This window comes from Acomys minous (assembly GCF_964271855.1).
Source record: "Acomys minous genome assembly, chromosome: 12".
Lineage (NCBI taxonomy): Eukaryota > Metazoa > Chordata > Mammalia > Rodentia > Muridae > Acomys > Acomys minous.
Genome location: NC_140493.1, coordinates 92,316,724 through 92,338,823, shown reverse-complemented (window position 1 = coordinate 92,338,823; position 22,100 = coordinate 92,316,724). Strand labels below are relative to the sequence as shown.

The 22,100-nt window shown below is 50.6% G+C and overlaps 2 protein-coding genes across 2 annotated transcripts; both read left to right on the top strand.

Moving 5' to 3' along the window:
• Positions 1-4,972: 4,972 nt before the first annotated feature.
• KRT35 (keratin 35) lies at positions 4,973-9,236 on the top strand. Its single transcript, XM_084748826.1, has 7 exons — positions 4,973-5,520; positions 6,349-6,431; positions 6,633-6,789; positions 7,363-7,524; positions 7,670-7,795; positions 8,263-8,483; positions 8,762-9,236. The coding sequence occupies exons 1-7, from the start codon at positions 5,047-5,049 to the stop codon at positions 8,907-8,909; spliced, it is 1,371 nt and encodes a 456-aa protein (XP_084604952.1). The 5' UTR covers positions 4,973-5,046; the 3' UTR covers positions 8,910-9,236.
• A 5,046-nt stretch (positions 9,237-14,282) lies between these two features.
• On the top strand, positions 14,283-21,693 carry KRT32 (keratin 32). The gene is made up of 7 exons (XM_084748840.1): positions 14,283-14,833; positions 15,767-15,849; positions 16,018-16,174; positions 17,374-17,535; positions 17,619-17,744; positions 18,382-18,602; positions 21,270-21,693. Exons 1-7 carry the CDS (start codon positions 14,348-14,350, stop codon positions 21,397-21,399), a joined length of 1,365 nt encoding a protein of 454 aa, XP_084604966.1. The 5' UTR covers positions 14,283-14,347; the 3' UTR covers positions 21,400-21,693.
• Positions 21,694-22,100: the final 407 nt, after the last annotated feature.

The following is a 22,100-nucleotide window of genomic DNA, read 5'->3' as shown; positions in this document are numbered from 1 at the left end:
TAACTGAGCACACCGACAGGCAAACTGCAATGCTACCATGCACAACAATGGGAAATCCTAGGACCCTTTGGTTCTTTTGACTCCCATCCCGTTGCTCTCTCCATGACGTCAGGAGAGAGGTGCGATGACGCAGGGCACTTACTTTCAAGGCGGTCAATTTTTCTCTCTACTTTCTAGATATACGCGGTGTGGTCCTCACTCACACACACTCACGCTTCAGTGACTAAATTAGAAAGCAATGCATGAGGACCTCCCCACCCCACCCAGCAAATCCTACGCTGATGCACACCGGGGCTCAGTCGGAGAGGAGCAGAGGGGTGGAATTAGCTGCACCCACAGTGGATAAAAGGCATGGCTCCCATTAGGCAACCACCCAATTGTAGACCTCCTTCTCTCATTCCCAGGATCAAGACCCGTGACAGCAAGAGCCAGGCAGGGAAGGGTTTTGAGTTGTGAGCGTGGAGAATGCTTGTTGAGTGTTGGGGTGACCAAGGAAGGGTTGGGATTTGGTGGAAACCTTCAAGGATTGGCAGAAAAAGAAGGCAAGAAGGTAGGGGCGTTTTGGAGGATGGGTAAGTGTGTCCATGGCATGTTCTGGGGACAGCAGGGAGTACAGCTGGACAGGGTGCAAAGAGGGGAAAGGTAACAGGATGCTTGCTAAGAATGTTAGTGCTTGCTGATTCAGGGCTTTAGGCAGCTATATTATTTTATTTATTTTTTTAAAAAAGGATTTCTAAGGGAAAGAACAGAGGAGACAATATATAGGCTATTTCATAGCATCAAGAGCCTCACAAGGAGACCATCAAGGCTGGAGGATCTGTACCCAGGGGGACTGCATAAACTATTCCACCAACCAAGGACAATGCACCACCCCCATTCAGATCTAGAATGGTTGTGGGGAGAGCGGGAACTGCCTCTGACATGAACTCTGGTTCTCCTGATTTGATCATGTCCCCTTGGTAGGGAGGCACACAGAGGAACTGGGAAGTCCGCTGTCCGGATGAGACCTGATAGGCTGTGGTCCTGTGGTGGGGGAGGAGGTCCCCTTCTGTCAGAGGTCTGGGGGGGGGGGAATAGGGCAGCTGAGGGAGGGTGGGAATGCTAAGTGAAGGGGATAACAATCGGCATGTAATCTGAATAAGTTATAATAAACTAAAATTTTAAAAAGGAAAACATTACTTATCTGTTTGTTTTTGTTTTTGTTTCTTTTTAAAGTCAAATTATCTAAAAACATCTTATCAGGACTTTGAGCCACACCTTTGAGTTGGCTCATGGCGATGTCCCCTGTGAGCAGATGGCTTTTGTTCTCTGCTAGGGCCCTGGCCTGTCGGGACACGTGCTGTTGGTTCCCGTCTTGGGGTTTCCGCCACCTTATCTCTCTGAGAGTTGGACTAGCAAAAGTTTCTGCCTTTCTCTCTTCTCCATTCAGTCTTTCTTTCTCCCATATCATGCCTTCCCTCCCTTTTATACCCTCTTCTCCTCAGAATCCTTCACTTCCTTACGCAACACAATCCACTCACTCAGCCACTTACATTTACTCACCCACCTGCACTCATACTCCCTCACACTCCCTCCCTCACACACTTACACTCACACATTCTCTTACTCATTCACTCACACTCCCTCCCTCACACTCACTCACACTCACTCATATACTCACTCACCCGCTCACTCACTCACACTCACTCACACTCACTCATACACTCACATTTACTCACACTCACTCACACTCACTCACACTCACTCATACACTCACACTCACTCACACTCACTCACACTCACTCATACACTCACATTTACTCACACTCACTCACACTCACTCATACACTCACATTTACTCACATTCACTCACACTCACTCACACTCACTCACACTCACTCATACACTCACATTTACTCACACTCACTCACACTCACTCATACACTCACATTTACTCACATTCACTCACACTCACTCACACTCACTCACACTCACTCACACTCACTCACACTCACTCATACACTCACACTCACTCACACTCACTCACACTCACTCATACACTCACATTTACTCACACTCACTCACACTCACTCATACACTCACATTTACTCACACTCACTCACACTCATTCACTCACATTCACTCACTTATTCACTCTCTCACTCATTCATACATTCACTCACGCACTCACACTCACTCACACTCACTCACTAGCTCACTCTTCTGGAGACATCTAGAAGCAGCACTATTTTGGATATTGCAGAGATTTCAAAAGCAGTATGAGTTTAGCCCCAGGGCAGCCCCTTGGGGAGGTCCGTCTGAAACACAAGGCAGAGAACAACAGTTCCTAGAGGTCAAAGGGATCCTCTCCCAGCCACTGCCATGGGGTCTAAGTGTTTGGTGGGCACAGCAGGACTGGAGAGGGATGTTAACCATAGGGAGAAGGAATGGCTGGGACTGAGCCCCAAGAAACAGTGGGGCAGGGCTAAGAAATGTAGTCCCTGGAGGGGCAAGACTCCTAAGTGAACCTTGCATAAAGTATCCATTGCCCCAACCATTGGCTTTCTGTGGGAGCTGGCACCCTCCTACCCATGCAGTGTGTAGGTGGTGTAGGTGGTATAGGTGGTGTAGGTAAGGGGGGGGGTCTTTCATTTAAGGGGACTGCACACTTTGAACAAGAGTCATTTCAGCCACCTCTGCCATTCCTTGGCTTGCTGACTTTGCGCAGGCTCCTGAAGCACAGCAAATAGTCACCTATTCAGTAGGGTTATTGGTAATGCCAGTCTCATGCCTCATGAGAGTATTGTGAGGACTGAGTGAGAAAATGTGTAGAAAGGCTGAGTGCGGGGTTCCAGGCACATCCTGAGCGCTCAGTGGGTGATGGAGGGCCCTGCTGGTATCGCCCTTAATAGAGTGGGTTGGCAGGGTATTCAAAGCTGACAACAGCATTTGGTCCCTACCTGGGCAGCTCAGGTATAAAGCCCCCACCATATGATCTCTGAGGCTGAGTAGATCATGTGGAGTTCCTAGGCCTTCTTGCTGTGACTTCTGGGGCCACATGACTTTGGAGTGATGAGCTCCGAGAACATCCTCCAGGAGGCTGTGGCTTAGGAGGGGGATGGGTGGGGAATACAAACACCTCAGGAGGCTCAACCAGGCTCTCAGCTCGGCTTTGCAGTGGGGCATGAGGTTCCAGGGAGGAGAGGCCGAGGCAACTCAGTGGCACCCTGGGATTATGCTGGGTGGATACTGATCACAATGGGTCCCAGGGTGTGGAAAGGGTACAGTGACTCATGGCAGTTTTATATCTACATCTATTCAAACCTATGCACCTGGCCCACGGGATAGGGAACCGTGTGCTTAGACTCTGTCCCCACTCCCTAATGATAGCTGCTCGGCAATACCAAGTCCCAGCTGAACAAGACTGCAGTTGTCAACGGATTGGTAGCTGTCACTAGGAGCCCTTGTCATGAGCAGGTGTTGTCTGGGCTTCTTCGGGGTATGCAGTTAATGTTTAAGGCAGCCCAGGGTGCAAGCATTGATAGCTGTTCTCACTACGGAGGAAGAAACAGGGGGACACGCAGAGAGGGGATGGTCAAAGCGGTTCATGGTGGGATGGAGATTTGAACCCATGAGTTCAGATGCCTCCCTGGGTTCGGGCTGCTTTTCTTTGGGCCGCAGAGTGTGAACTGTGTCCTTGTGTATCCTACTCTGAGTCTCTCCCTTCCGTTTAGACTCCACCATATCCAGCAGCCTGGGACAGAATCCCAGGTTTTGCCAGCCACAGGCTGGAGGTGCTAAGTGTATCTTATTGTATTGGAGCTTTGATGTCTTCACGGATGGAATGGGGACCATGAGCTCAGGTCTGTAGAGAACACGTGTGGGAAGGTTCCGAGCACTGTGCCGGGCTGACTGCTGGTCTCAGCTCACAGTTGCTTCCTAACAGGAAGATAGCGGGTGTTCCTTAAGAAGAGCGACAGGACCCCAAATTGCAGGACAGCCCAGAAGACAAGTTCCAGAGGCTCCCACCTGACCCGTTCCCATCGTCACCTCCTCACCTTAGCCCTGGTTCCAGGTCTCGCTTGTTCGCACGCTGGGCTGGTCAGATGTCCCATCATGCTTTCTAGGCATCGCATTAGCCAGTTTCCCGGGGGCAGAGAAGAGCCTGTGAGGCTCAGGTTCCTTGTACCTGCTGAGGAGATGTGAATCAAACACTTCCCTTCCCCTCTGCCAATTCAGGCAATTAGGAGCAAAGCCTTCTCCGTTTCTCCCTGGGCTGGAAAAGACACGTCGTCCTAAGCATGGCTCTGGCTGCCAGCGGGAACTGACTTTGAGTTATTTTGGCTAGAGCTGAAGAAACTATGTAACCAGAACAAAGCTCTTGGCAGGGACGTAGGGGCATTTCTGTCAAGGCTTTGTTGGGTTGAGGGCTACTTAATGTCCCATCTTATTATCCAGGAGGAACGGTTCCTCTTATCACATTAAAACCACAGCAGTCCAGAGGAACCTGGAACACTTTTTCAGCATGGCCATATCTTCTGGGCCTACTCAAGAGCCTTTTATATCTTCCCAAGCTACAAGACCCCTGCCTTCTAGCCACTTTTAGGCTTGCCTCCCACCTCCTTCCAGACTGTCCATCAATAGAGACAATGTTGGAGAAGGTGAGGTGACGATGGGACTCCCACGCCTGCTTAACAAGGAGGCTGAGGTCTGGGTTCTGATGACAGGTCCCTTTGAAGAGCTGATGCACACTGGGTCTTCCCAGGGTGTAGTGCTGTGTGTGTATGTGTGTGTGTGTGTGGGGGGGGTTTGAGTCTCCACATAGCCAGCCGTCCAACGGGGCTTCTGTTTTACGAGGCCAGGATATGTTCACGGGAAGCTAAATCACAAGCTAATGAGAGGTTTTGATAGAAAGTGGAATTAACTTTAATGAGGAGAAAACACTTTGTAAGGGCCAACCAACGCCCACTGGGTCAGGAGTATAAAGTCAGGCTAGAGAGCTGCTTCTCTGTGTGTTGGGGTGTCTACTCTCACAGATCTCCCGCTTACATCAGGGCTGCCGTGGCCATGGCTTCCAAGTGCCTCAAGGCCAGCTTCTCCTCGGGATCCCTCAAGAGCCCGGGGAAAGCTGGAGGGGGCTCCCCTCGCATGTCAGCCATGTACTCCAGCAGCTCGTGCAAGCTGCCCAGTCTTTCCCGGGGAGCCCGGAGTTTCTCCGCGTGTTCCGCTGGCCCGGGTAGGAGCAGCTACAGGGTTTCCAGCTGCCTCCCTACTCTCTGCCTCCCCGCAGGTGGCTTTGCCGCTGCCGGCTACAGCATGGGTGGAGGTTGGTTTGGGGAGGGCACCCTCACTGGCAACGAGAAGGAGACCATGCGGTCCCTGAACGAGCGCCTGGCTAGCTATCTGGACAAGGTGCGCCAGCTGGAGCAGGAGAATGCTAGCCTGGAGAGCCGCATTCGCGAGTGGTGCGAGCAGCAGGTGCCCTATATGTGCCCCGATTACCAGGCTTACTTCCGAACCATGGAGGAGCTCCAGAAGAAGGTGAGTGGTCCCTGGGTGGCTTCAGGTCTAGAAGGTGGAACACATGTGACCGTAGCCTGGCTCCCAGGGGGACCTTTTGGAAGGAACACAACTTATTCATATCTGCGGCCTCTTTTAGTCTTCCCAATAACCTTAGTCCAATCTATCAGATAAAGGACGCTCAAAGCCAGGTTGGTGAAGTGACCCCGGTTCAGTTAGATGACTCGGAACTTGACCGTGGGCTGCGTTAACTAACTGGGTGTGACCACTGATAGCACTGTCCGTCTCTCTGAATTTTAATGCCCTCGTTTCTACAAAGGCAAGTTGGGTATTTGGTGTATTCAGTGAAAGCGTGGTGTCCCCATCTGTAAGGCAGAGAGGACACCCTTTTAAGCCCTCATTCCTGAAGGGCTCAGCTGGATCCCAAGGGAAAGCATTTTGGACCAGGGAGAACTAGAGGGCAGCTGTTGGCAGGGGCCTGCCCTGGGCCCACAGCAGGCATGGGGGACAGGAAGGCAGAAGGAAACCTCCCTCCCTCCCTCCCTCCCTCCCTCCCTCCCTTCCTCCCTCCCTCCCACTTCAGTATTTCCTGTAGCATGTCTTTGGTTTCTCCCTAGCCCTTGGCTACATACACAGCATAGGCACACGACACTGCAAGGGCTCCTGAGGTTCCATTGTCTGATACCGGCTCTCATCTCTCATGGAACCCCAAACTGTTGAGATCCCAGAATGGGAATCTAACCTCCGTTCATGGGCAGCTCTTGCCAGACCGGAAGTGAGTGTGCGTGGGAGCTCCTACTAGCAGAACGCCCCTTTCTTACGCGAAGTCACTTCTTTATGTCTCCACAGACTCTTTGCAGCAAGGCAGAGAACGCCAGGCTGGTGGTGCAGATCGACAATGCCAAGCTGGCTGCCGATGACTTCAGGACCAAGTGAGTGGTCCCGCTTGTCCCTGGGCTGGGGCTGGTATAGCTGGATGCCGGTGATGGTTGAGCTCGGGGTTTCAGCTGCACCCAGGCACCACCGAGGCATGAGGGCAAGGCTGATAGCACCAGGCCATTCTGGAGGTGGGGCTTGACGAACGGAATCACAGGTTTGGGTGCCTATCTCTGTGTGTGTGTGTGTGTGTGCAGGTATGAGACGGAGGTGGCCCTGCGGCAGCTGGTGGAGGCGGACATCAATGGCCTGCGCAGGATCCTGGATGATCTGACCCTGTGCAAGGCGGATCTGGAGGCTCAGGTGGAGTCTCTGAAGGAAGAATTGCTCTGCCTCAAGAAGAACCATGAGGAGGTGAGCATGGGGGAGGCTGCAGGCATAGGGGAGGTTCTAAGCATGGGGGAGGTTCTAAGCATGGGGGAGGCTGTAAACATGGGGGAGGCGGTAAGCATGGAGGTAAGTGTGGGGGAGGCAGCAGGCATGGGGGAGGTTCTAAGCATGGGGAAGGTTGTAAGCATGGGGAGGCTGTAAACATGGGGGAGGCGGTAAGCATGGGGGAGGTTCTAAGCATGGAGGAGGCTGTAAGCACAGGGGAAGCAGTAAGCATGGGAACCAAGTGAGGTTAGGGAGAGGGTCAGCATGAGAAGTAGCTGAGAATGGGGAAGGAAGTGGGAGGGCCAGGTAAAGATGGGGAAGAAGTGGACATGGAGGATCAAATGAGCAGGGGAGTGGGTGAGAATGGAAAGGAAGGGGACGAGGTAAGTATGATACATGAACACGGGGGGGGGGGGGTGGGAAACAGGAGCGTGGGAGAGATGAGCAAGGAGGGGGAGGTGAATGCAAGGAGAACAGGTGAGCATGGGGAGGAGAGAGGTGAGCGCGCGCGCCAGGCAGCCACCTAGAAACAGACCCTCATCTGCACCACAGGAAGTGGACTCGCTGCGCTGCCAGCTGGGCGATCGGCTCAATGTTGAGGTGGACGCCGCTCCCCCTGTCGATCTGAACCGTGTTCTGGATGAGATGAGGTGCCAGTATGAGACCTTGGTGGAGAATAACCGGAAGGATGCGGAAGACTGGTATGACACCCAGGTCAGTGCAGCCGAGGCCGAGTCATGACAGAAACGGGATGGAGTGGGTCACCCGGAAGGTCTTTTTCTTCACTCATACTCACTGACTCCAAGTGATCCCTGAGACCTCAGGGGGCCAGATCAGATCCTGGGTGTCTATGTTTCAGACTGAGGAACTGAACCAGCAGGTGGTGTCCAGCTCCGAGCAGTTGCAGTCCTGCCAGGCGGACATCATTGAGTTGAGACGCACCGTCAACTCCCTGGAGATTGAGTTGCAGGCCCAGCACAGCATGGTGAGCATCGGGATGGGGGTGGAACAGCTGCTGATGCAAGCTTGGAGGCACACAACCCCTAGGTTCCATCCTTTAGCCAATGCCAACAGACTCCAAGAATTCAAATTCTTAGCTCAGGACTTCTCTGTGCAAAGAAGAAGGTAAGAGGGCCAGGGATCCATCACAACTGTCCTTGTGGTGAGCGTATGTAGTACTTGATATGTCCGGTAGCAACTCATCTGTTTGCATAAGATCTGCCTTCTGTGTAATTATCACTCTAGGAAGGACCTGCTCTTCAGGTCAAGGGGCTACAGGTGCTGGGCTGGCTCATCTTTAGTGGTGTCTGAACGTGCTTTCTCCTAGTTTCATGGCTCTCGGAGTTTCCGTTCTTGTGTTCTGAAGTCCCATTGAGACCCAGTTAGATCTTCCTCGATAGTCCTCTCGCTGCTAAACTCTCTAACCTCGTCCCACAACCTTTGCCTTACCAGAGAGATGCTTTGGACTCCACCCTGGCAGAGACGGAAGCCCGCTACAGCTCCCAGCTGGCCCAGATGCAATGCATGATCGGCAATGTGGAGTCCCAGCTCGGTGAGATCCGGGCTGACCTGGAGCGTCAGAACCAGGAGTACCAGGTGCTGCTGGATGTCCGGGCCCGACTGGAGTGCGAGATCAACACGTACCGGGGTCTGCTGGAGAGCGAGGACAGCAAGTGAGTAGGGGCTGCGTGCTCTCACCTCTCCAAAGTTCTTGGGAGACTACATGGTGCCCAAAAGAGCATGAGATCCTGATTCAGCAACGTTGGGGCTTTAGCTCTCTGGTCTTGTGACAAACTCATTCTGTTGTTCTGGATGGTTCTGTTTTCTCTCTGGGTACCTGTTTCCCCTTGGTTAAAAGGCACCTTCCTGTTTATAGATTCTAGGATCTGTTCAGTGGTCTCAAAACCAGCACCTGGAGTATGCTAATAACACGACTCTCTCTGTCCCCCAGGCTTCCTGGCAACCCGTGTGCCCCTGACTACTCACCCTCCAAGTCATGCCTCCCCTGCCTTCCTGCGCTCTCCTGCAGCACTGGTGCTGCTCACACAACCTGCAGTCCCCGCCCTGTCTGTGTACCCTGCCCCGGGGTGCGGTTCTGACCGAGTGACAGACCTAGAGGGTCAAGGCCATGGCCTCCAGGGTTCTGACATGGCCTCCAGTCAACTCAACTCTCACAGCCCAACTCTCTCCGTTCATGCTGAGCCTATGAGAGAGGGGCTCTCTGCAAAATAAATGCCTTACAGTTTCTTTGACCCTGTCATCTAAGGCTGGTTGCCCTTCAAGGGCTTGACTTCTCATCATCATTTCAATGGGCTCCAGGGTCTCTGTTCTGGGCTGGCCCCTTTCTTTCCGAGTGTGTTTTTGTAGGTTCTGAAATTCATTACAGTATATCTGGGGGGTGGGACAATAAAGCCATTTGCTCTGGCTCCACTGGCTCCCATCATTTCTGTGTTGGCTTGTGTCCGTGTTGGGTTTAGACTGACTGCTGGGCAGACATATGGGGGATGTTTGGCCAAGGGTGACCCTGAGAACAACAGGGTCACTATGCTCCTCATTGGGGCTGGTTTTATCTTTTGCCTGCGCATGTTCGGGACAGACTTGGGCATTGTTTAGGTTTCATACACTACCCCTGTGCTCCCACCCCCCATCCCCTTTAAGGAAGGATCTCCAAGTAGGCTAGTCAGGCTGACCAGTGAGCTCCAGGGATCTACCCACCTCCCAAGTGCAGACATTGCAAGCATGTGCCACCGTGCCTGGCCTTTAAAAATAATAGATGCTGGGGATTGAACTCAGATTGTTGCAAGGCAGGCACTTTACCAGCTGAAGGCCTCGCTGTGAGGGTTTTTGCTCGGCTCCCCTGATGACAATCTTTCTGCAAGGTCCCAGTGTGGTGACAGTTGTTATCCGCTTTACTTCTTGGTATATAGAGCAATCTTGGGGGTGGGGGTGGGGGTGGGGGTGGGGCTCCCAGCATATGCCTGATAATGCTGAGGTAAGTGTAAGAGTCCCTTTATCAGCCTGTGTATGCTCCTCACAGAGCACTGATGTGTGCCCCACACTCAGGGTAGTTTTAGGGTTCATTCATATCGATTCTCCCACTCCCCTGCAGCTCTTTCATGAAACCCTTTCAGTTCAGGAGATCTTGGCAATAGTCCACAATTTGTACTACACACAGGCAAGAGTGACTGATGCTGAATCAGGATTTCCACTTGTAACTCAGATGCTCGTGACCTAGGAGGCGCCTGTGTGCTGTTGATGCCTCATGAGATGTTGAGGCTCAGCCCCGGGAGCCTGCTTCTCCCCACACGCCTGTTGTTTGTGTTCAGAACGTCTTCCCTCAAGACACCAAGCAAAGCACTAAGTTCTCCCAATCCCAATGGGAAAGGGACATGGGTGAGAGCACACTTTCTAAGCTAGACAAGAAGGCAGATGGTCTCCAGAGGGACACGTGCTCATCAAAGATGACAAAGGTACCTGCTAAGGGACCCATGTGATGCTGAGAGGGCGATCATGGTTCCAAGCTGAAGAGCAGAGTGGAGAAAGAGGCTGCACTGATTTGGGCCAGATCTGCCCCCTTTAGGGCGTCAGAACAGTTCACTGATTCTGCTACAGACTGGCTGCCCTTACCCTGCCTCTTCAGCTCCCTGAAAGAGGGACTGGGCCTTTGTTATCTTCCAGAACCTGGCTCTCGGTAGCCTGTACCACTGCCTTCTTAGAACACAATGACTGAATTTGCTGAGGCTCAGGCATTTGCTGCCTCATTCACTTTACTCCACAAACCCTTACTAAGCATCAATATGTGCCAGACAGGATGCTAGGTACCACGGGCAGGCATTGCTCTACATGGGAGGGAGGCCTTGGTGTAGTGCAGGGAGGACATCCACTCCTACTTACTACATCTATCTGTCTGTCTATCTATCTATCTATCTATCTATCTATCTATCTATCTATCTATCTCACCTATCTACTTTAGTGATGGGAGGAGGCTATGCCATTAATGTAAGGACTATAGAACTGGGTCAGAGGGACCTGGGTTCAAATCTAAGCCTCACCACTGTGGGAGAGTCAGTTTTCTCCTGAGGAAAACAGAGCAGGTGGCACTTACTTACCATGCTGTAATGTCCCCAGTACTTTACTGAGCATAACAGCTGGCATCTAGAAGCTGACCCGTCTTTCTAGTTGGATGCTCGGACGGTGCCCATCTACTTTTCTCTGCTGGAATTTCATTTTTGAGGCAGCCTTTCCAGGCAGTGGTGCCCAGTTACCTCAGGCCAGCCAAAGCACGTAAGAAATTGTGGGGATGGAGAATGGCTCAGTGGTGAAGAGTGTTTATTGTTTTTTTTGCAGAGGACGGGAGTTTGGTTTTGGTTTCCAGCACCCATGTCAGACAAACCTTGTAATTCCAGTTCCAGGGCATCCAATGCCCTCTGGCCCACATGGGCACCTCATTCACATTCATACCCTCCAATTACACATAATTAAAAATATCTTTTAAAATGCCAAATCAATCATCACCACCACCACCAAATGAGCCAGGAAGTTGCATGTGTTAGCACCAGGTTCAACTCTGACAGTGATGGTCATCAGTAAGATTTGCTCTCTTGAGCTCAGGCTCTAGTGAGGTCTGTTTTGTATAAGCCACACTCTTCTCCCTGGCATCCTCAACATCAAAAGCCACTTCCAAGCTCCAACTCCCTCCCAGCTGGGGCTCACCAGCTCACGTGCGACCCTACCTTCACTTAACTCATTTGTCTTTGCTTTTCCGTTACAATCCTGTCCCCACTCAGCCAGATGTTTTCACTTTTTTTTTCTGCACACCGGAATGACCCAGAGAGCCTAGAAATAAAACCCAAACAAACAGAAACCACAACACAACAAAATCAAAATCAGAAAACAACTCTTTGCCTGTTTTGAACCTCAGCGATCCTGATTCAGTCGGCCTGAGAGTTGCCTAGTACTGGAGTGTCTGACAGCTGTGGGTGACGCTGATGTAGAGCCAGAGCTGGGAGCCTGTGCGTTAGTTGGAGGGCTTTCTGATAACTTTAACTAGGGAGCTCAGGGCAGATTTATCTACTTCTTAACTTCAGGTACAATGTTAACTAGTTCCAGCTGGGCGTGGTGGCGCAGGCCTTTCATCCCAGCACTTGGGAGGCAAAGGCAGGCGGATCACCGTGAGTTCGAGGCCAGCCTGGTCTACAGAGTGAGTCCAGGACAGCCAAGGCTGCACAGAGAAACCCTGTCTCAAACAACAACAACAACAACAACAACAACAACAACAACAACAACCAAAACAAAAACAATGTTACTAGTTCCTACTGCCGTGATTTCCCTGCCGTGACGGCCTGTCCCTCATTCTGTGAGCTAAAATCAACTCTTCCCTAAGTTGCTTTTGTCCAGGTATTTCATCACAGCACAGAGGGAAAAAAAAAAAAAAGCAAAGAATACAGGTATGAAGTAAGTAAAGCAATGTCAAGCACCCCGTGCTGTTGCCTGGCTTCCATTTACATCATTTCCAGTAAGTGCTGGTTATGAGGTGGAAGGGCGGCTGAGGTGTTTTATCTCAGGTAGCAGGCATTGCTCGCATGCCTCCTTCCCTCTGACGTCACCAGCTTCTCCAAACTGTCCATTGAGATTGAAATTATGGTTGTTCTAGAGGATTAAACTGGAAGATCTTTTATTTGGGGTGGGGGATGGCAGGGTCATGAGAGTGGGGGGGGTCGTGGAAGGTGGAATCCATGCCCTCACCCATGGAAGGCATGCACTGTAACACACACACACACACACACACACACACACACACACACACACACACACACCCCTCATCTCTTGAGAGATCATTTAATCAAAGTCAGTGTTCATGAAGATGCTGAGAATGCGGGGAGAGGAAGTGACCTTTAGAAATTATAGCACACATTAGAAGGCTCTTAAACAGTGAGAGGGCCGGGTGTTAGTTTCCATTTCCTGTCCTCTTGCCAACGCTTCTGAAGGAAGTAATTGGAAAAGGTAGGGCAAGTGCTTATATCCCGACATTGTATTGAGAAGGGAGTGTGGTGGTCAGTCTGGAGTGACTTGGTGGGGTTTGGATTCACCTAGGAGACACACCTCTGGGCGTGTCAACAAGAAGGGTGTTTCTGGAGAGTTTTGAGCGTGGTGAGAAGACTCACCTTGGACATAGCTTAGCGCTATTCTATGGTCTAGGGTTCTGAGTGGAATAAAAAAGAGAGCCAGCAGAGGGTGAGCATTCATTTCTCTGCTTTAGACTGGATTTAGTGCGACCAACCAATCAGGGCAACCAGCCAAGCAATCAAGCTCCTGCTTCCATGCCATGAACTGTGTTCCCTCCGACTGCAAGCCTTCCTTCCTTGAGTTGTGTGTTTCCAGGTATTTTCTTACAGCAACAAGAAAAGTAACTAATGCAGGAGCGAATACAAAAGTTGGTAATATAACATGCGCCTGTGAGGACACAGCTTTCACAGCTGGAACTGAAAAGCATTCCTTTAGTCTGTTGCTTTAAGGGGATGCCCAAGGCTTTGTAACTAAGTACACCTGCTTCCTGTTTTCTGCCTTAGCATAGAGCATCCCCTTTCAAAGACCTGTTCTCCAGGATTTCCACTTGCTGGGGTCTCAAACTGAGCCTTCCCCACCCCCGGCCCGTGCTCCCCTGCAGAAAGTAGAAGGAGAAACCAGTCCTAGCTTGTTCAACCTCACTCTTCACGGACCATAGTCGAACCTTCCACGGTGGCAGTAATCTTTAAGTGGAGAACCCAGAGGGAATCAAGACAGAGGCTCTGCCTCCTGGAAGCACTGCTTTTCCAAGGAGAAAGGCCTTGCTTTTCTCCCTTTCTCATTTGCATCCAACTGAAAAGATGTCTTAGCTGCTTGCTTGGGTGTTTGCGTCTTCAGTTTCTTCTCTCTCCTTCATGATGTGTCCTTTCCATTGGTGGGAGGATGTGAGATATTCTGAAGCCTCTGGTCTCTTTTCTATGTCTCCAGATTTATACCCGGGTATCAAGGCAGCTTCTGCCACCCACACATTTCCTTGTGAAGGGGCCAGGCATCTGCCCACATGAAGTGCTTTCATTAAAGGGGCATCTACCTTCCTGCAGGCTTACAGCCTTCCCTAGGGCAGATGCAGGCGGGGGCGCAGCGGGCAAAGTCCATGGCAACACAGGACAGGCTGTGACAGACAGTAACTGCTGCCACACCCTGGTAATGAGGGCCCAGGTATGGGGCTGGTCCTTTGAAGATGTGTCTTGATGCTCTCCGTTGGGTGACCAATGACAAGAACCCAGAGTCCTGCTTTAGCCAAATGACAAGTTTGGTTTCTTTTTTTATGAGGAAAGGAACTCCTTATTGGAAACCAAATTACAAATTAATTATCAGCTTCCTCTGGGACTGAGTGTAAACATCAACACTCCTACTCCCCCTGATGACTTTTTAGCGCGAGCCCCTCCACTCCAAGAGTATAAAAAGGCTTGGGAAGGATGAAGTCTGTAGATATCCAGGGAGCTGCTGGGACGTAAAGGACCTCCTTAGCATGACATCCAGCTGCTGTGTCACCAACACTTTGCCAGCCTCTGTCAAGAGCTCTTCACGGCCTTCCTCTGTCTGTTCCGGTAACATGGGCAGCAGGCCGGAGCTGTGCTTGGGATATGTCTGCCAGCCTCTGCAGGGCATGCCCTCCTTCTGCATGCCTACCACCTACCGGCCAGCAGCCAGTTGCCTCTCCAAGACCTACCTGCCCAGCTCCTGCCAACCCAGCAACCGCTGGCCGACTAGTTGCATCTCCAGCTCCATGGGTACCTACGGCCTGTTCTGCGAGGGCGCCTTCAATGGCAACGAGAAGGAGACCATGCAGGTCCTGAACGACCGCCTGGCCAACTACCTGGAGAAGGTGAGGCAGCTGGAGCAAGAAAACGCAGAGCTGGAGGGCAAGATCCAAGATGTCTACCAGGCGCAAGTGCTGACCATGTGCCCTGACTACCAGTCCTACTTTCAGACCATCGAAGAGCTCCAGCAGAAGGTGAGGTGGTGGTGAGTTGTGAACAGACTAGCCGAGAGAGGCATCCAGAAAAGCCAGTACTGTAGATAGGAATCTCATTAAGGTTTTCAGCTATGCTCAGGGAAAAGAGACCTCCCCGGGGCATAGGATTATCTCTCAGTTTGAACACTTCATCCAGAGACGTTAATGCAGGAAGGGCCCTTGCCATCAGATCTGTCATAGGGATATTAAATAGCTTTGGAGGCTCCCTTTTTCCTTTTCCAGACATCAGTTTCTTCATCTGTAGAACGGGGAAGACTACTGGCCCGTATTTAAAGAGGTGCTTAAGAGAATTCAGTAGACAACGCAGGTCAAGTGTTTGGCACAGCCTCTTTTCAGTTGGTGTCAAGGACTTGTCTGTCAGACAGAATAGGATTCTCATGGCACCCACAATGGGACATTTGGAAGATCTCAATTAGCTTAAGATAATCCTCCACAGACAGGCCCACAGGCCAACCCGGTATAGACAATACCCCCATTGAAGCTCTCTTCTCAGGTGATTCTAAGTCGTGTTAATAGATGTGGGAAGGTGCAGGCCAATATGGGTGGCACCATTCCCTAGACACAGGGTATTGAACTGTTAGAGAGTGGAGCAACCAAGCTGAGAGCAAGCAAGCAAGCGAGCCAGCGACAGTGTGAGTGAGAGAGAGAGAGAGAGAGAGAGCATGCACCCATGTATTTCTTTCTTTCTGCTCTGGACTGTGGACGTTATGTGACTAGTTTTTTTGACTTCTCTTCAATGATGAGCTTTAACTGGAATTGTAAGCCAAATAAATCCTTCTTTTATGTTGCTTTTTTTTTTTTTTGGCCAGGGTTATTTATTTATTTTATCAAAGCAACAGAAATGCAGCTAGGATGCCTTCACTGTCTTCTTTCCCTTCTGCACTCACCTACTCTGTGGAACTTGGTTGGCAGGTTCTGTGCACCAAGGCAGAGAACGCTAGGATGATCGTGCACATAGACAATGCTAAGCTGGCCGCAGATGACTTCAGGACCAAGTGAGTTTGGCAGGGGACTTGGAGGGAGGGCGTCTCTCCCTCATATAGGCCTGGGTTAGCTCTCTATTGGTTCCATTCAGGATCGGACACTGCCAGCATTTCAAAGCCTTCCTTGGGTTCTGTTTACAGTCCTACCCTTTCACTGACAACCCTGACTCTTTTTTGTAGGTATGAGACAGAACTGTCTATGAGGCAGCTGGTAGAAGCAGACACCAACGGCCTGCGCAGGATCCTGGATGAGCTGACTCTGAATAAGGCTGACCTGGAGGCTCAAGTAGAGTCCCTGAAGGAGGAGCTGCTGTGTCTCAAGAAGAACCATGAGGAGGTGAGATGAAACGTAAAGCACAGGTGGGTGTGGGATGCAGCGTGGGAACAACATAGGGTTTGGAGTTGGATAGGGCCTGAGTGGGAACAGCCATGTGGACCACACATTGTTCCTGTGATTCTTGTCTCTTTCTGCGTCCCATCACTCACTCATGAAATAGAGCTAAGTACCATGCAGGGTTATCGGGAGGATTTAATGATACTACACGGATCATGGATGCGACCCAGACCCTGGGCATGAAACACCTACCTCTAGGTAGGTGCTCCGAAATGCATCTCTTTCTTCTGTACTGCCTGGTGACTGGCACGTTTCTCTAGTAGGGACTGCATTTGCCTTTCTGGAAAGGGCCTCATTCTCGTGGGGCCTAGGATGTCCATCTCAGTCAGGCTGCCTACTGAGTGAGACCTTCCTCTTCCGAGGGTTAGGCTTTGGCGTTTTCCATCTCCTTTCTCCGCCTCCCCCCCCCCCCATGTGTGTTCACCTCTTGTTTCTTCTGTCTGTGTGTGGGGGATTTATAAGCTTAGGTCACAGACCCTGTTTCTTTCCCCTTTTCTCACAGGGCCCCATGTGCTGCAAGGACCATTTGCTCTATGGTGCTTTGGTCGGCCTTCTCTGGGTTGACTCTCACACTCTCCACTTGGGATTTGAATGAACAAGTGTCTCTGGATTCTGGCTGGGCTTCCTTAGGCTTAAATGTAAAACAACAATCAGTCACCACGCACTCACTGAATGCCCTGGGGTACCTGACTCATTCCACTAAAACCAGAGAGTTTGGAACAGCACCAAGAAGTCACTAATGAGGCATTATATCACCTACTCGGGTTGCCACAGTGACAACTTTCTCTCACTGACAGGCAAGCCTGGGGAGGGGCCTGTTTTCATCTGGACCCTGAGTCAAGTAAAGTCAGGGTCTGTGGCCCTCCTTCCTCGACGAATACGGCTGGTAGCGTGATGACAAAGTGGGAGGGGTCTATAGGTTTCCCATCTTAGTCCATATGGTTAAAAAAAAATGACCTTGGCTTCTGCCCAAGTGGCAGGAAGTGTCACCAGGGGTGTTCAACTGGTGCTACAAGGCCACTGAGGCTCCGCAGGGTGGGCTTCGGTCCTCGAACCCCTACCTCCCCAATGCCAAGCTCTTCCGTGTCCCTTGTAACGTGTTATGTATTTTCCACACTTGCCTGGGGTCTGTGTCTTTTCAGGAAGTTGGCGTCCTCCGACAGCAGCTTGGGGACCGCCTTAACATTGAGGTAGATGCTGCACCCCCCGTGGACCTGACCAGGATGTTGGAGGAGATGAGGTGTCAGTATGAGACCATGGTGGAAACCAACCGCCGGGATGTGGAGGAATGGTTCAACGTGCAGGTGGGCGCATCTCTCCCAGAGGGGTTGGGCTCTTCAGTGTCCCAAGGAAGGGACTCCCAGCCTTCTCCTTGTCTTCTCTGCAGATGGAGGAGCTTAACAAGCAGGTGGCCACAAGCTCTGAGCAGCTTCAAGGCTATCAGTCTGACATCATTGATCTGAGACGCACAGTCAACACACTGGAGATTGAACTGCAAGCTCAGCACAGCCTGGTGAGTGCTGCTGGCGGGTACCTCTTAGCTCTGGATCTGGGCACAGGTCGCAGGCAAGTCTGGAGGACAGGAAGACAACCAGATTCAGCCACCAGATTCATACCCCAGCTGACTTTCTTGGAAGGAGGCTTCTCTCAGGAACCAGCTCAGAGATAAAGGGATAGGGTCTGTATTGGATGTCAAACATGACCCCACCCCCACCCCCACCCCACCCCAAGCAGGTCTGTTATCTACTTAGCTTGTCCTTCCAAGCCCTTCTCGATGTCACCTATAGAGATAAATAACCCTGACACATGATTTTCTCTAGACCAATGGGACTGCAGTTTCTGGAGCCTTGGCTTGGGCCTGGATATTTTTTTTAAGGGCTCCTATGTGATATGATGCCAGTTAGAACACTTGATGAACTCCAACTCCAAACTTTATAGGAGCAGATTCAGAACTTGGGTTCAAACTCTGGTTCTACCAGATGATTAACCTGGAGCCGATGCCTTGTTCTGTTTCTGGATGTCTGTTTCCACGGTGGCTTAGTGGAGAGGAGCCGTCCATAAAACCAAAGACTTGCCTCTTCTCATGTCTTTCAGAAGCAGGCCACAGAAAGCAGCTGTCTCTTCACCATTATGTCCTTCCTTTACCTTAGAGAGACTCTCTGGAAAACACCCTGGGGGAGACGGAGGCCCGCTACACCTCCCAGCTGGCCCAGATGCAGTGCATGATCACCAGCGTGGAGTCGCAGCTGGCCGACATCCGCTGTGACCTGGAGAGACAGAACCAAGAGTACAAAGTGTTGCTGGATGTCAAGGCCCGGCTGGAGTGTGAGATTGACACATACAGGGGCCTGCTGGAGAGCGAGGACAGCAAGTGAGTGGCTGGGGAGAGGCTGTGTAGGGTGTCCAACAGGGTTGGGTGGGGCCTAGGAACCAAGTCTATCTGTGTTCAAGGGACATCATGGGCTTAGAGTCTGTCAAGATTAAGGAGACACTAGAAAGCTGGCATGCTCTAAAGGAATCCAGGTGATGATGTTTAGGCTGCCATCCCAAACCTGGTCCAGAGGAGTCAGCTCTTCTTCAAGCTGACAAACTCCTTTCAACAGGCATCGTGGAGGATACGGAGATAGATGAATAGGCAGACAGAACCCTCGAGGTCATTCTTAGGGGAGGAGTTTTGGGGCTGTTGGGTAGACAGGAACTAGCTTACTGTGATTGACTTCTGGTGGGCAGCGGGGGCAGGAATGGTAGGGTAGAGCTCATTCATGGACAAGTACAGAGGACATCTGGCATGCCGGACTGAGTATTTGCTCATCTCCCTGCTGGCTGGTAAACATCTGGAACACAAAGACAATAGGATACATTTGCTTTCCTGGACTTGGTACGTGGCAGATGCCTGATAAGTGTTTCTTGTCTGAGCTAAAAGAAAAGTCAAGCTGCTGTTTAGGAAGATTATCCTGAGAGATGCAAGAAGGGGCGAGTGGGAGGGGAACCAGGCAGGGATAGTATTCAGGAGCAATGGGGGAATCACTGGAAGTATCTGCCCCTGCTGTTATGCAAGCAGGATCCATCAGCAGGATCTGGTGTCTGTCTTCCAGGTGTAGAGTGTTGTGGGCATTGGATGTGTGAATAGCAGTTGGAACAATTCTCTTTCTCTCTCCTTTCCTCCCTCCCTCCTTCCTTCTCCCTCACATCCTCTCTTTTTAAAATACATACATGAGTGTGTGCATGTATAAATGTCTGTATTTATGAATGCAGAGGTGTGTACATGTTAACAGTGTATGGGTGCACCATACATGTGAGAAGGTCAGAAGATAACCTCAGGTTTCCAGTTTGTTTAAGGCAAGGCCTCCTGCACACCATGGCGTACATCAGTCTAGCTGTGCCACCAGCTTCTGCGGATGGTCTTGCAAATGCCTACCCTCTCACCATATGAATACCAGGACTAGAGACATGTGCTGTGTCTGGTCTCACATAGATTCTAGGGATCCATCTCAGGTCTTCACACGTATGTGAGAAACCCTCTACTAACTCAAGACATCTTCCCAGCCCTTGTAGCAAATATTTTTTTTTGTGTCCAACATTTAGTCTTGTTTTTATGTTACTCAGAATCTTATCCCACCAAGACAAGTGTTATAAACTCACATGTTGGTAAGGGCCAGGCTGTTACCATCCACACATGATGTGGGACTGTGGAAGCCAGGAAGCTTTTGCTATCCCTGAGGAAGGTAGTGCCATCCTCTTATGACCAGCTCTACCACATAGGACGCAGAGTCCGTATGCTGCTGGCTTTCCAGGTGCTCAAGGAAAGCTGGAATTTGTATTTTTCCAAGCTTTAAACATTTCAAAATTTGAAATATATTTAAGTCATTGAAAAAAAAAAAAAAAGGACTCCAGTCACATTAAATAATTTAAAACTGAATGTGGTCCCTCAGGCTACACATTGGGCTTCTGAGCTCTTTGGTTGCTGTCCAGTGTCCGATGTGTTGTTTTTGGTTTTGTGCCCCAGCCTGTCAGTGTCTGAGATCATCCCATTTCCTTTTTCCATGTATTCATTCCACATCCGTTTACTATTTCTTCTTATTCAACGTATCCTTATGAAGTATCCGCTTTCTGCCAGGTATACAGAGGGCACACATGGATAACTCTGGACCTTGCTGCTCTGGTAGGGCAGACAGACCCTAGTAGAGTAGTTAGCTATCACTATGGGAGAAGCTATGTGGTGCCACTGAAATATTTTAACGCTGAGATACGGGAAAGGTCAGGAGTGACGTGACAATTGAGTTGAACTTTTAAAGAGAAGGAGTTGATTAAGAGAGTGGTTACGGAAGAGAATTCTAGAAAGAGAAGCCGTCCCTTGTATCCTCCCATTCCTCCCTCCCTCCCATTTTCCCCTTACTACCCTCCCCTATGAATGTGACTGAGGGGGACCTCCTCCCCCTGTATATGCTCATAGGGTATCAAGTCTCTTCTTGGTAGCCTGCTATCCTTCCTCTGAGTGCCACCAGGTCTCCCCATACAAGGGATGGGATAACCATTGAGATATAATATGAATAAGTTAATAAAATAAAAAAAGAGAAAGAGAAGCCATGTATCCCAAGGCCTGATATGGCTAGCTCATGAAGAACTGGCAGAAGACTGGAGCCCAGACAACATCAGAGCTGTGAGGGGAGGTGAGAGTAGGACACGCATATCTCTTAAAGAGGCTGATGCTTGCCTCAAGCACAGGTGAGAGCCACTGAAAGTCTTAGGTAAGGGAGGGACACAACTAGGCTGCTGTCTACTGGAGACCCCTCTGGCCATCAGTCTTCTGGGGGGCGGGGGTTAGAAAGAGATGCGATAGTGGGGTTGTGGGTAGGGATCGGTTGGGGGGCCATGCAGGTAGGACAGGCAAAAACGAGGGAGATCGAAATAAGGAAAGCCAGGAGGAGCTATACAGTGGAGCCATTAGAGAGGTGTCTGAGGGTAGAATTATCAAGGTGTTATGAGTTGGGGTCTTTCACTAATTCTTGCCCACTGTGACTTTTTTTTTTAATTCCAGGCTACCCTGTAACCCTTGCTCCACTCCCTCCTGCCAGCCTTGTGCACCCTCCTCTGGGGTGCCCCGCTCTGTCTGTGTGCCCCGCACTGTTTGTGTGCCTTGCTCTCCCTGCCTTCAGACCCGCTATTGAAGCCTCTGAGCATCCTTCTATGTGTGGATCCAGGAGGAACCCGAGTTCTGTGGCCTGGTGCCTCTTCCCACCAAGCCTGACCGCAACTCTGAAGACCATGAAAAGAGTGGGGCCAGTTTAGGTGGACCCGAACAGAACCAAGAAGTGGACACTAGCAACATGTTCTGATGCTCCATTGCTTCAAAGCTGCCTCCTTTATTTCCATGGGCAGAAGGCTTTCTTTGGTGATGTCTCCGGTTGTATGCTTTCTCAGAGTGCACAGTTAAACTGCAAATAAAACTCAGCTCAGTGGCACTGTAAGCGTGTATTTCTCTGTCTCTCATGGTGGTGTATTCACAAGCCGACTCTATTCATCTGGGTTCTAGAAGAAAGTGTCCGTCTTTTGTATTCTTATGCCTCTTACTTTTAAACTAGCAGGTGATTTTTATTTTATGCCTTTGAGTGTTTTGCCTGTTTCCTGTGTGTGTGTACCACATGGCATGCTTGGTGCCCATGGAGAGGCCAGAAGAGGGTGTTGGATTCCCTCATAGAGCTAGAGTTACAGATGGTTATGAGCTACCATGTAGGTGCTGGAAACCCAACTCAAGTCCTCCTGGAAGAGCAGCAAGTGTCCTTAATTAAACACTGAGCCGTCTCTCCTGCTCTCTTATGGTCCCTCTTATTTCAGCAGAATCAAGGGATATTTACTAAAAAAAAAAAAA

Coding starts and splice junctions, on each gene's coding strand:
- KRT35 (XM_084748826.1), top strand. CDS start 5,047: ATGGCTTCCAAGTGCCTCAAGGCCAGCTTCTCCTCGGGATCCCTCAAG. Junction 5,521..6,348: donor TGGAGGAGCTCCAGAAGAAG/GTGAGTGGTCCC, acceptor ATGTCTCCACAG/ACTCTTTGCAGCAAGGCAGA. Junction 8,484..8,761: donor CTGGAGAGCGAGGACAGCAA/GTGAGTAGGGGC, acceptor TCTGTCCCCCAG/GCTTCCTGGCAACCCGTGTG.
- KRT32 (XM_084748840.1), top strand. CDS start 14,348: ATGACATCCAGCTGCTGTGTCACCAACACTTTGCCAGCCTCTGTCAAG. Junction 17,745..18,381: donor TGCAAGCTCAGCACAGCCTG/GTGAGTGCTGCT, acceptor CCTTTACCTTAG/AGAGACTCTCTGGAAAACAC. Junction 18,603..21,269: donor CTGGAGAGCGAGGACAGCAA/GTGAGTGGCTGG, acceptor TTTTAATTCCAG/GCTACCCTGTAACCCTTGCT.